At 40.3% G+C, this 13,670-nt stretch overlaps 2 protein-coding genes across 2 annotated transcripts in view; both read right to left on the reverse strand.

The window, feature by feature from the left end:
• Nucleotides 1–7,889, reverse strand: part of LOC118333635 (choline O-acetyltransferase-like) — an 11,572-nt gene extending 3,683 nt beyond the window's left edge. The window contains 12 exon segments of the mRNA XM_035669372.1: nt 26–88; nt 345–486; nt 604–726; nt 811–939; nt 1,023–1,123; nt 1,201–1,370; nt 1,487–1,664; nt 3,569–3,749; nt 3,904–3,957; nt 5,402–5,520; nt 6,206–6,397; nt 7,845–7,889. Of these exon segments, the coding sequence (XP_035525265.1) occupies nt 26–88; nt 345–486; nt 604–726; nt 811–939; nt 1,023–1,123; nt 1,201–1,370; nt 1,487–1,664; nt 3,569–3,749; nt 3,904–3,957; nt 5,402–5,520; nt 6,206–6,397; nt 7,845–7,889 (1,497 nt within the window).
• Nucleotides 7,890–10,242: 2,353 nt separating this feature from the next.
• On the reverse strand, nt 10,243–11,811 carry slc18a3b (solute carrier family 18 member 3b). Its single transcript, XM_035670790.1, has one exon. The coding sequence runs from the start codon at nt 11,809–11,811 to the stop codon at nt 10,243–10,245; it is 1,569 nt and encodes a 522-aa protein (XP_035526683.1).
• Between the last annotated feature and the right edge of the window lie 1,859 nt (nt 11,812–13,670).

Genomic DNA, 13,670 nt, shown 5'->3' on the forward strand with positions numbered 1-13,670 from the left:
ATATATATATATATATAATACTTACTGCAATTGTATAATTTGTCTGGGCATTAATTGCATCCCTCAATCGTTTCATTTTTTCTGAATCCTGTTGAAAAATGAAAAAAATTATTTAGAGAAAAAACTAAATAAAAGGCATTTTTCACATCGTACAAAAAGAGAACCAGACAGCCAGTAAATGTACTTTTCATAGACCCATTAAATCTGCAGGGGGATCATCTGTTTGAATGGGGATTGGCGTGCCCAGGCGGCTGGGTTGCACCTGTTTCATTTAAGCAGGTGTGATGAACAGTAATGTGGGAGTTACTCAGTAATTGGGGATCAAAGTGAGAAAAATGACTCACGGTGAAAGTGGCCCTCTCATCTGTCATGGACTTCACAAAGGCCAGGGCCTCAGGGGTGGCAGAGCGAATGTTATCAACCCGACCTTCTTGGAAACGCCGAATGGATGCACTCTCATAAGTGGACACGAGCCTTCCACTGCATCTGAATATGACGGATGGGATCATGACAATATATCAGCATATTTGAAATATCATATATATAATCATATTAAGATTTATTTAATACAATTTGAAGATGTAGATTATGAAAGTACTTTACTTGAAAAATGCAAGTTGTAAGGCAACTTGTATGAATGCATCTGGGCTCATCTTCTGTTTTTTGATGAATTCTTTCCCATAAACTTTGAACTTGAAAACATCCATGTCAAGGTTATTCACCAGTCTGAAGGAAAAAGCACAGAAGACATGAGACTGAATGTCTATAGACTTACCTGATATGTTTTGTGTTAGTTTGTGTTGGTCTTACCTCTGCAATCTGTCTCCAGCAGCTGCTAAGTGTCCTTGGATGGGTGGGTTACACTTCCAGAGCAGCCTTCTTGGAGGGGGAAGCTCTCTGATACTGGACGCTCTCACCATTTTAGATGGACTCCCTGTTCTGTTCAGGACAACAACACCACTTCCTTCACTGTTGGCCTCAGCAACATGCATTGAGACAACAATATTCAGTGACTGACTTACATGTATTTCATCACATATTCAGAGCACTGCACCAGAACAATTCCCTCAAATGGCGAGTGCTCGCACACGACTCCACATACCCCATCCATTCCTACAACAAACTGAGGAAAGGTGGATTAGCTAATAGACCAAAATCTACATCCATGGAGGATTTGAAGTGCCTCGTACGTAGTCCTACCTGCATTGACTTGTCATACCAGCGGTTTGCCCCATTCTTCTCACGTCCGCCACCGTGCAGCATAAGCAGAGCCCTGGTGGTATCCCTAGGCTCCAGGCCACTGGGCTCATCCAGACACACCACACACATGCAGCTCTCAATCAGGGCCAGAGAGTCCCTGTTGGTTTGATCTGGATAGAGGAGCGAAGTAGATGAGATATATCTTGGTTTATTTTTCTTAAACTTGTTTACAGTTGTTTCAAACTTCTGAAAATGATAACAGTTGGAGAAATATTTGAGCTGAAACCTTTTATTAATGCATCTCTGGCTTGTGCCCATTCTGTTCTCCCGTCAGAGGTCAGGATACCAAAAGGAGGAAGTCTCTCTTCAGCGTTTTCTGCCATTTTAATGATTTTCTCCAGCTGGGACAAGATCTCCGTCTCATTGAGCTGCTTGCTGTTTGCGACTACATCCAACACGAAAAACTAGTGAGAAAAACAGATGATAGAAGTCATGAGTTTCTTAACTATTCCACTTTATCACCTGGTGCAATTTTAATAGGGAAATTTTTTTTTTTAAATATGTTCTTGCCTGCTAACAGTATTTTATATCTGAGTTAATTGCTACTGTGGTACAGCGTATAAATATCTGAGATAATTAGGACACTAGCAATAATAGTACAGGGAATGCTGTATATATGGCTTCCCTACTTCAATCAGTTAAACATCTGATTCAAGGAAGTGGCAGATTTAATCAACAGTAATTGAGTTAACGGTCTGTATCTCCATGGGGACAGGCCCTTATGTGCTGCAGATTGATAGTGTTTTACATGTTATAGCTCCTACTGTGCCCTTTTCTGTGGTAATTTAAAGTCACAATCTAAAATAGTAGCCTTGGACCTGCAGATGTTGGCAGTAGTTGTTTTATGTATTTATGGAAAACTCTATTGAGGATTTCTGGGAAATCGACAGATTGGACGAAGGATGGCTTGGTACAGGGGATTGCAGGAGTGGGCTAGTACGCTCTTAAAGAAACAAACTCACACAACACTCAACTAGACAACCACTTAATTTGTAACCACTGGATTAAAACCTTTAGTTTTGACTTTAACCATTAGTTAAGAAACACAGAAAATGCACATTTTGCATGTGTGACTAGGACCATGTAATGTATATGAATGTATCTTAAAAATATATATGGTCACCAATTACCTAAAATCTTTATCCTTGCTGTGCCAAATTAATTAAACAGTATTTAATATTTTGTCTGCTTTGGTCTGTAATGATAGCAACTATGTTCAGACCAGAGGTACACTTGTATGTCTTCTTACTTTACTACTAAGTTTTTGGTGTTGAAACTTGCTCAGTCGTGACTGAAGAACAACTGTTGATATGATCCACATATGGCAGCACAACATTTAGCTTCCACCATACTCTAAATTTGAAAAAAAAAAAAACTCCTGCGGCTTTCATGAGGCTTTGCTGTAGCTCAGAAAGGGAGATAAGATGCAAACATGACCATTGCAAAGTGTTATTTTAAATATTCAAATAGAAAGATTAACTTCCCTAGAAACTTGATGCATTGCAAATTTTATAAAGGCACATTATTTCAGTCTGAAACTATAAAATGCAGCCATGCATACTTACTCTCATATCCATTTAGAAATGTAAATTATTGATAAAATCAGTCAAATGATTACCCACTAATATTGTCATATTACCCTGTATACAAAGCATCTGTAAGATGATAAAGAGGCAGTTGGTGAGCTACTTTTTCAGTGTAGTATGTTGTGTCTTGCATATTGTTGCTCCCTTCTGAAAACTGTATTACATATTTTTTATCATTAACTGCTTATTTGTTTAATGTATGCAAGCTCACCCACTTTAAAGTCCTTTGAGACATGTTTGTAATTAAGCATTTTATAAACTGGTCTATTTTGTTACTGGAAAACAAACTTTTGATGGCAGGTGAGGTTGAGTAGGGTGGAGGTTTGACTTTTTCAGTTGAATGCAAATGGTCAAGCCCCTATATCTGTAACACCTTACATTCAAAGATGGTATCTGTTATAGCCTGTTTAGATGGTCAGAAAGATCCTATACTTTGAAATCTGATGATGGAATAGTTTATCTGCACTGGAGGCTAGTATTGTTGCATGTAGTGGTGAATTCAGAGAAAGGTAAGAGAAAGACCTCCAAACCAATTCAAGTTGGTTTATATCTGATGTGAGGTACTGACAAACTTTCACCTTTCAGCATCTATTATTAAACTGAATACACTATTAAAACATCCTTACATTTACATTTATATTTTCCCTCAAATGGACAGGACACAGTCTTCAGTGGGAAGTGTGATGTGGTGCGAAAAGTGTCCTCAGAGCCAGCGTCCTGACCTGGTTCTTGCACGCCACGATGATGTGCTCTGGCACCGATGAGGCTGCGTTCATCTGGACCTTCAGCGCGTCTGACTTTAGCCCCGGGTAGCGGTAGGAGGTGAAGAGGCGATAGTACTGCTCCATGCACAGAGGAGTCCCAGCAAGTTGACCTCGAGCAAAATCCACTGGCAGCGCTCGCCTGAGAGACATTATTACATACATCAAATTACCCGTGAGGACTCACACACTTATACTTCTTTTCATTTTTCATCTTACATTCACTGACTTTACTTTGTGGAGATGAGGTGTAGGACATGCAAGCCGACAGGTAATCCATTGCAGGTTGAACTTACGCATCAATGAGAGCCTTATACTCCAACACTCCTCTGATGAGACGAGCAGCAAATCTTAAAAGAGTGAGAAGTTTGAAATAAATAAAAACAGGGTGCAGAGTTGGCCGTAAAACAACTGCACATACACAGCAAACAGATTATAATTAGATATACTCTCATCTCACAGAGGACTAACAGTAATCACATTATGGTAAATTACTAGGATACAGTGGGCGAGCTGTGTGTGTGTTTATCTGTGTTAGTGAGAGAGAGAGAGAACCGGCCTGTATGTGTGAGTGGGCGGTGTGGGCAAATAGGGAAAACACAGAGCCCTGCCAGGTCTTATGCTGTGTGTCATTTGTCTTGGTGTTATTACGTTTAAAGCCAGATCAATACAAAGGAGGCGGCCGCAGTGCACCACACCCGTAAATGAGGCCTGACTAGCAGTCTCTGTGGAGAGTTTGGTCCTGTCACTCCCAATCTAATAAGTGTCTGTGTCAGTAGATTACCAGCTTGGGGGTGCTCTGGAAATATTCAGTTAGTGCAGCACGAGCTGACAAAAGCTAATGTTGAGTTACTGGGCTGAATGGACTGGTGTAATGTCTGGTGGAGCATGGCTCATTTAATAACAGGCAGAGATTTGCCCAAAAGATGATGCCAGTGATTTTCTTCATGTCTGTAATTCAGATCTTTATGTAAGTCTGTGGTGAGAAGAACATAAACCCTGTCAGTGGCTGCAGAGCAGAGTGATATACTTTGTACTGTTGATGGTTCTAATGATGGTGTTGGAAAACTAAACCTTTGTGTAGTGGATGTTTTCCACTACACAAGTGCCTTTGAAGACTTGACACTTTCAAGCTATGTGCAACCAACACTCTGGTGAGTGTTTTCTGGGAGTTATTGTGTCATATAAAGAATTTGCTTTTTAGTGGAAGTTTTAGGTTTCCTACATTTCCAGAAATGACTTTGAGAATGTGCCATGACTGTGTGGCTTGTTGGTTTTAAATGCAGGTACAGAGTAACAGCAAGGTTAGAGAAAAATTGTTGTCAACAGCACTGAAACAGTTAGTCAATCAACAGATAATGAATCTGCAACTGTTTCAATAACCAAGTAATTGTTAGGTGAAAGAAGCCCTTTCACTTTGATTGAGTGACTAGGGATGGGAATTGATAAGATTTTATAGATACCAATACCACTATAGATTCTGTTTATTGGTCCAATTCTTTGTCGATTCCCTTATAACCTTATACCCTTAGTTTTTCTGTGAAACATTCAATACTGAATTTCAATACTGAAAATGTTTTGTTGCAGTTACATATTTTTCATATTGCCTCTTATATTTCGCAATAGCTGTCTTTTTTTAGTAAAACATTAGTTGTCTTTTCAGAAAAACACCTTCATCAGAGTCTCTGGTGTATCACAGCTAAAGAAGGAGGGTGGATAAAGTTAAACGCTCAGCTCATGCAAACACTTTGTTGTCAGTTTGAACAATAGTAGAACCAAAAGTCCAGGACATACCTGAGGGCATCTTTATGATCTCTGAATGTCTGCTTAGGAAACACCATGACAGGACTGGAGTTGACAGGTAGGGCCAACCTGTTGTTTAAGTACATGTCCTCCAGCCAGTAGTCATAGACCTAAATAAAAACACAGGGACGGTTTTTGAGAAATGTTGGTTGCTTAAGCGTTTTGGACTCAAGTTATTACTTTCAGAGTTGAGACCTGTGTGCAATGGAGTAAAAACCCATTACAGTGCATCACTGCCAGATGAAAAGAGAAAAAAGAGAGTGGGAGAGAGTCGGTGTGAGAGTGGGAGCGTGATAGATTTCACTGAGCTGGATGAGTTGTGGACTGACCGATCACCCAGACGCAGGAGGAGACATTGAAGCAACAAAAGATGAGCAGAGGCTCCAATAAATCTTTATCACCAGGTGTTTCACTTTTCCCAACTCTTTTATGAATGGGTTATATATTTTTTAAAGAATTGTATCATCTTTGAGTCACAATCCATGGCAATTTTCATTCTTATTTTCAGACTGAATAGATCAGATTCAAAGTTCGATACCTTATTATTACAAAAAAAACCTAATCAAAACTGTTGCTGAGTGAAAATGCTGCATCATAAATGGTTCAAATTTTGCAATAACTGTATTAAGTTTTCCAAATTAACTTGTGATAAACAAAGCTACATAGGAGAAACATTAAACAAATAAAATAAAAAATCTTTATTGATATATTGCTCTTTTTTTACATCTCTTTCCCAGTTCATGCCCCTACAGCAAAAAGAGAGTGTTTTTTTATCGTCTAGAGCTGAGATTTTACCCAGTTGGTCGTCTTGTCCCTCCTCTCTAAGAGCTTCTTTTGTAGAACTTCTCCAACACCTCCAGGAGCCCCAAACTTCTCTACGATCGCCTTTGTTTTCTTAAACTGCTCCTCTTTTACCAAGTGTTGGACGCACTTCAAATACGTGTCGAGGGTTTGTTTCAGTGGTGGCACAGGGACCTTTGGCAACACCTGATGTAAAAAAAAACAACAGATTGGTATAAATACTCATAAAGTGTAATGAAAGGACAGCAGCTGTTCAGCATTTTTATGTCTTTCCCCAATTCACTGAGGGTTCATTAGTTAAATAAGGTAATTCCCTCACATCTTTTCTTGATGCTTATAATATTAGAACCTGACTTAATAATTCATCCTAAGTGCTTCAAGTGTTTTCAAGCCCCATAGCCTCGTGGGACTCTCTTGTTTTATAAGGATGGATAATGCAAATTGATTACTGTCTGATGTATGATCATTAGCAAAATGTTAGTAACCCAACATGTTAATATTGACCAGTACTACTGAATTATAAAATAAGCTGTGGAAATAGGAACTGTGCAGATGTTTTTAGTTAGTTTTTGGTAAGTATATGTATAAAATGTTATCCGGGAAAAACAAACAATAAACTTATTTAATTCTGCAACAATTAAACACAGTAAACAAAATGCAAACTCCATTATAGCCAGTGGTGGATTATATATTCACCACTGGCTCAATGTTGATTAAATGATTTCACAAAAAAATACCAGTGGTAGAAGAAGTAGTCAGAGCCTTTACTTAAGTAGAAGTAGCAATATCACACTGTGAAAACACTGCATTAGAAAGTAAGTGAGTATTATCAGCAAAATTAGAAAAAACTGGTCACTGTCAGTAATGTACTGTTACTGATTAATACTATTGTTGCATTAATGTGTATGTTGCATTTCACTTCTGTAGTTGTTAAAGGTAATTATAATGATGACTGGCATAATCTACAACAATTGCATTGCATAGCATCGCTAAACATATGGTGAGAACCATGTATCTCTAAAAAGTCGACTTTCCACAAGCTTTTCATGAGAAAACACAGCCCTGCTTTTGGCTCTGCTAATCCAAAAGAGGTTTTTAAAAGTTTATTCATCTTGAGAAGAAAGACAATACCCATAACACTTTATCCATCTGTTTATCAGAAAAAAATCAAACTCAGAGTCACCAAATTTGGAGATACATAGTTTTCACTGGACAGGAAGACTATGCAAATTTGTAATCTGAAAAGTAACCAGTAACTAAAACTTTCAGAAAGATGTAGTGAACTAAAAAGTACAATATGTGCCTTTGTGATGTGGTGGAGTTGAAGAATAAAGTTGCATACAATTGAAATACTCAGTATAAATACCTCGAATTTGAATTTAAATACAGTACTTGAGTAAATGTACCTTTACCACTGACTGTGTTAGTGTCTAGAATGAAGTTTTACACCCATAAAAGATGAAAGGCCTGTCATCATTTTCACCCCTAGCGGCCAGTGAGCGTAAGTGAAGCTGCCGCTGTCAGCACCACGGACAGCGACAGCGCTTTCTATTTAAAACCGTCTAAAAAGTGAAGATACAGAATGATGCAAAGAAAAACACTTTCACTATAGAAACAATGACAAGTTTCATACTTGGCTGTCTCGGCCTCTGGCCGTCTCTTTCTCCAAGATTGGCATCTTTGAATTCCAGTCCAGTCAAGGGAAAATAATGTGGAAACCCTGTAGAGGCGGTCTGACTTCAGCCCTCCCTGCACGAAGCATGTTAAGACATTTGGGAAAGAGAGCAGAAAAGTAAAATAAAAAAAGACAGTAAATAAAATAAGGCCTATTAAGCAATGGAGCTACATAGTGCTGTCTCAAAGTGAACCAGCAGGCTTCCATTCATCATTTTGCAGCCTAATTTAATTTGCTGGATGTCCTTGAATTCCAGCTGCGCCTCATCGCTCACCACTGCAAAGAGATGTGCATCTTAGAAACTCATTCCATCTCTGTTTCTCTCTTAAAAGCTTAAATTTTCCTAAAAGAAATTAACGTTGTAGCCAATAAATGGAGACAATTTGTATTTATTTTCCAGTACAGTTTCAATTTTTAAAGGAATTTTAATAGAATAGTTCAAATATCTTGAAGCCGAAAATACATATAACGTTGTAATAATCCTGTATCACTGGGTGCCTGTTGGTTTGATTGAAAACAAGTTAAACGATGAACGACTAAAAAACTTTTCAAAATGACTTTTCAGGGCAAAGTGTACTTTTAAGTAGCTTAAATTAGTTTTTAAGATGAATAATCTTCCTCGCTGTGCGCCAGGGAGGCGCCTGCAGTGGACAATAAGTTCTCAATAAACACAATATCCCACTTTTATATTACTTGGAAAAGAAAAGAAGTTAGCCTTACCTGCTCGGCGTACCACTCGAGAGGTCAGAGAAGTGTGTGGAAGTTCACATCGCCTCCCACGTCCACACCGTGAAATCCCATATTAGTGTAAAGCTCTGTGTAGGCGCTGGGCTGCTCCCCCGTCCCCTCGCTTCGCCATACGGCTGTGACTCCACATTAAAGCGCGCCTTGGAAAAGATGCTGAAGGTGTTTGCGTCTACCTACCCCCTTGAGGCAAGAAACTCCTCCCATCGAAATCTATTCGCGGAACATATTATCTAACAGCTTGCTCCCCCAACCCCCCCTGCCCACATCCGATAATAATTTTAATATATAAATAGGAGCGAGGGGCGCTTTTTGGAGTGTCAGTCCTGTGATGGTCCTGCGGGTCGACAAAGGTGACAGTTATGATGCGTTTACTGTTCAGATTGAAGTCTTTCTGCAGAGTTTGTCAGACTGGCTTTAATACGGGATGCACTTATAAATTCATACTTATACTTATTCATCTGTTTTGCAGCTGTAGCGCCAAATTTCTAAACTATTTCCCACTTGGATTTATTCGTTTATGTGTTTTTTTGTTGTTTTCATAGCAGGGCTAATGTGCGCTCACTCTGTCCTTTCTGTGTGTGCGTGATTGTGCACCGTGAGAGAGCCGTAACATGTGGGATCAATCATTATTAATTTTTCATTTAATACATAATGAAATCTAAATGAGATTTGCCTGTCCATGGTGTTTTAATGTGGAATTTGAATCACTTTTTATAATCTAAATTCATTATATAATTATTATATATTATAGTTCCGCATTCCTTTTTTTGTTTTTATTCTTTTGAAGCCTGAAATAAGAATGAAATCACCGCCGTCACACGGATCAAAACAGAGATTTATTAAAACGACAATTGATAAATGAATACATACTTGTTCATCTTAAGGAGACTGACTTCGTTAGCTACGTCTTAACAAAATGTTTCATACTTACACACGCGCACACACGCACACACACGAACACACACACACACACACTTTGTAGAGGTCCACGTTTTAACAATTTACATTGTGCATATATCCACATATGTACAAAATCCATTTATTATGATACATTTAATTTCAAACAACAACAAATAAATAAATAAAAGTAAATAACAAACAGGCCCACTTGTTACAAAATTCAAATGCACGATTTTTTTTTTAACAACAACAAAACAAAATGAGGCCTTTGTTGTGCAAGTAAAAAAAGTTTCCTCAGAGACTAAAAATATAGGCTATTTTTGTGTAAGGGGGAGAAATGTGCTGCTTATAGTTGGTCCCATATAATCTTGTACGCACATTAATCTATTTATATATATTTTACAACACTGAGTGATACACACAAATTCAACAGTAGCTGATAAATCTCTCACAAAACTCCAGTTACACGTCCATGACAAACGCTACATAGACTTGTTCGACACAATGAAATTACAGTCAAAAAGAAGAAAAAAAGAAACTTTGGAAAACGTGTCACACAATCATGATTTTGGTGATTGGGTGTTTATATTGCACATCGGTACTTACATAAAAGTTTTAAATTACTAGACTAGGACCTTCCTGCCTCATCTCCAAATCTCTCCAGGGGAATGTTTCTTTGGGGGGAGGGGGCGGTCAGAGTGCGGCCGGTCTAAGTGTACTCCGGACCGGACGACTCTTCTGATAAGGACCGCTGTGCTCTGAAGGGGTCGAACCCATTTTCATCTACTGGCAAGCAATTCCCTGCCGAGCTGTAGCCCTTCTTTTTAGCTCTCCTCTCCTCCATCTTGATGGTATCGTACAGCCCCTGCGGAGCCTCCTCTAACAGGTTATCTCTCTCCGAGTAGGACGGTTTCATTTGGCACACGTTGCGCAGCAGCAGCAGGGCTGGTGCGTAAAGCACATTGACGAGGCCCATACCCAGATTAAGTTGTACAAACCCGTGATTGTGCACTATCTGGCCGGCTACTATAGGACCCATAGCGTATGCAACAGAATAGGAAATATCTGCTATAGCATAAACACTACCATACACTGAAACATGACGCACGTCAACTAAAAACGCAAGTGTCGGCAGCAGGGCGGTGTCTACCAGCGCAATGCCAAAACAAATGCCGCACAACGGGGCGATGAGCTGCCCAAAAGTTTTGCATGCAGGGACTGTGCAGGAGCTCGCTCCTATGATAACCATACCTAAAGCTCCGTAGAACCACTGCAAATTGGGATGCTTCGCTGCCAATTTAACTGTTATGTACACACCGAGGACATGAGGGAAGAAGGCTGGGAGCCAGGTGAGCCCCATCTCCCACTGAGTGGAGTGCATGGTGGTCTCCATCCAGTTGGCTATGGTGGGCTCTAGAAAGGCCAGGGGGATGTTGCACACTGTCAGCGCCCCTGCCACCACAGCTATGTACGGGTCAATCATGAGTTTGTACATGGGGGTGCCGACTGGCATGTTCTCTCTAGTCCTGTTGGAGAACGGCTTCATCACTGTCAGCAGCAGAAAGCCGTCCGCCAGGCAAATGCAGGCGAGCACGATGAAGGGCACCCTCTTGCCCGCGAACTCGTACAGGATGCCCCCGAAAGGAGGCGCCACCAGACTCCCGAAAGAGATAAACGCCAGAGCGATGCCCAGCGCCGTGCTTCTCTCCGACTCTTCCGTGTATTTGTCAGCTATCATCGCGATCCCAGAGGTGTCCGCGAAAGCAGACCCGAGACCCTGCAAACTTCTGGCCGCGAAGAGCGTCGCATAGTTCTCCCCGAAAGCAAATATGCAAGTGGACACGAACATAACAGTCAGTCCAATTAAAAGTGGAAGGTCATATCCGACCCGGTCTATGAAAGTTCCCGACAGCGGGTTAACTAACAGCTGCAGGATGGCTTTGGATGCAAAAAGTACTCCTATCTGGACATCTAAATTGTCCTTGATGCTTTTGTCTTGGCTTGTGCTGTTGGCTGAACTGTTGGGGTGCATCACTACGTGGACGTGCTCTGACTGCTCACTCTCCAGCTCAGCAAGGTAGTCTGGAATAATTGGCACGATTACCATGTAGAGCATATTGTCCAGCAGGAGAGCCACGCAAACAATCACTAATATGATCCGTCTTTGCTGGTGAGGATCCTTCATCGCGGTGCCTAACTGCTTGGTTCTTTCGCCCATCTCGGACAGTTTTACGGCGGCTGATTTGACCAGCCCGGATGATCCTCCTTCTCCATCCATGGTGTGCTTTGTTTTTTGTGTCTTTCTTTTAAAAAAAAAAAATTTGATTTAAAAAAAAAAATGTAGTTGTGCTTCTCTCGTCTGCTGGCGATCTCTCAACACCTCGGATGACTCATTGGTGTTTTCTCTACATTGATGTGATGCTCTCCGTCCTCACCTCGCCTGTGCGTAAAGGGAGAGGCGAAGAGGCACTTGGCTGCTTTCATCGGTGAAGATGGCTCTCCTCAGCTTCCTCAACTTGTCCTCGCCTCAGCCACATCCGATGTTGTTTCATGATCTCCCGAGAAGTGACGTGTTGAAATCGTAGAATTTCTGCACCGTGCAGAGGTTTCGGTCGCTAATCTCACATGGCAAAGTTAGTTTGAAGCGATTTTTTTTAAATACTTATTTGCAACACCTAGGACGCTTGTGCTCTCTCGTCTCCGTGTCCATACCTTCTATCACCTGTGGCACTTTTGCGCTCAGTTCTGAGACCACGAGTGACTTCGTGGCCATTGGTGCACATTAACCCGGAGGTTCGGCGCTATTTTAGTCTTTTTTTTTGTCTCCCCTTTTCACCAAGAGCGATGACGCATCGCCAGCTTGCCCCCAAGTGGATCCCTTCGCCACTTGCCTCTTTTATGTTAATTTCCAACCATGGCAGCAATCACTTCAACCAATAAGAGCCAGAGAGCACCACATCACGACCCCCTTTACAAGAGCCTGGAAGAAAAGAGGATTTCTTATTCTTAATGTGCAGTGTGTGACTCCTGGCTTTGGTGTTAATGAAGACATTCGTCACTGTCTCTATATGGAGTCATATACACAACGTATGCGCACTGAGCTGAGATATCTGCAGGAATAAATCTTTACTAAAGGAAAACTATCCGATGTTAATCTTAAGATAAGAAGTAATACCAAACACACATTATACACAAGTTACACACACACACACACACACACACACAGATATGAATCTAAAGAAGACTTTAAACACCACAAATATAACTATCACAACTATAAACTCACTTTTCGCAACTGAGTCTCTATGGAGCAATAATAGTGGCACTGTTTTTAAGCGAAATTAAATATTAAAGTCAGTATATTCGTTGTCTGTTTAAGGGAAAGTTTACAATATTAGCTTTTAAAATTCTGAATGCCAGTCATTAACGAGCCACTGCTGCAGGAGCGGAAGAGATTTCAGCACAGCGAGGTTGTGGACAGCTCCCGTCCACACACACACACGCACACACACGCACACACACGCGCGCCACACACACACACACACACACCACACACACCACACACACACACACTGTTAATGAAAAGAAGAAAAAAAAACTGTTCATTTCTTTCAAATATAGCCAAGGAAGTAAAATATGCCTACATAACTGTATGAACGTAAAAACTTTTGCACGCAGCTCTTATTCCCTGAGACGGAACCTTGCCAGGCATCCCGGGGACTTTTTAATTTACCACAAGACACCGGCGACACCTTGTGGTGGAAATCTACAAGTACACACAGCAGCCATAAATATCAGCCCTCTTACCCCTGCTGTGCTGAGATATTGTACATGTACAAGGTTAAAATATATTTACATTATCACAACCAGTGCAACCAATTAGTAACTAGTAACTTTTCTGATGGTTTAAGTTTATTTACTATACCTTTTGTCTCATTTAGTTATATTCCCATAGTTGTAGTTTTAGTATGCTATTAAATAAAGAGAATATTATTATTTTCAGAATCATGTTAAAAGTATTTATTTTTTTATTTCTTAACTAGATATATTATTATTTTTTTGCCAGCAGAGGGCAGTGAAGACTTGTAAGTCTAATAACAAACGTGTAACCCATGATTCAACTGTATAACATAGGTT

This window comes from Morone saxatilis, unplaced genomic scaffold (genome assembly GCF_004916995.1).
Source record: "Morone saxatilis isolate NCDOM2014 unplaced genomic scaffold, NCSU_SB_2.0 Contig1, whole genome shotgun sequence".
Taxonomy (NCBI): Eukaryota; Metazoa; Chordata; class Actinopteri; family Moronidae; genus Morone; species Morone saxatilis.

What these genes read in the sequence shown, in the direction of transcription:
- slc18a3b (XM_035670790.1), bottom strand. Translation starts at nt 11,811, where the DNA reads ATGGATGGAGAAGGAGGATCATCCGGGCTGGTCAAATCAGCCGCCGTA.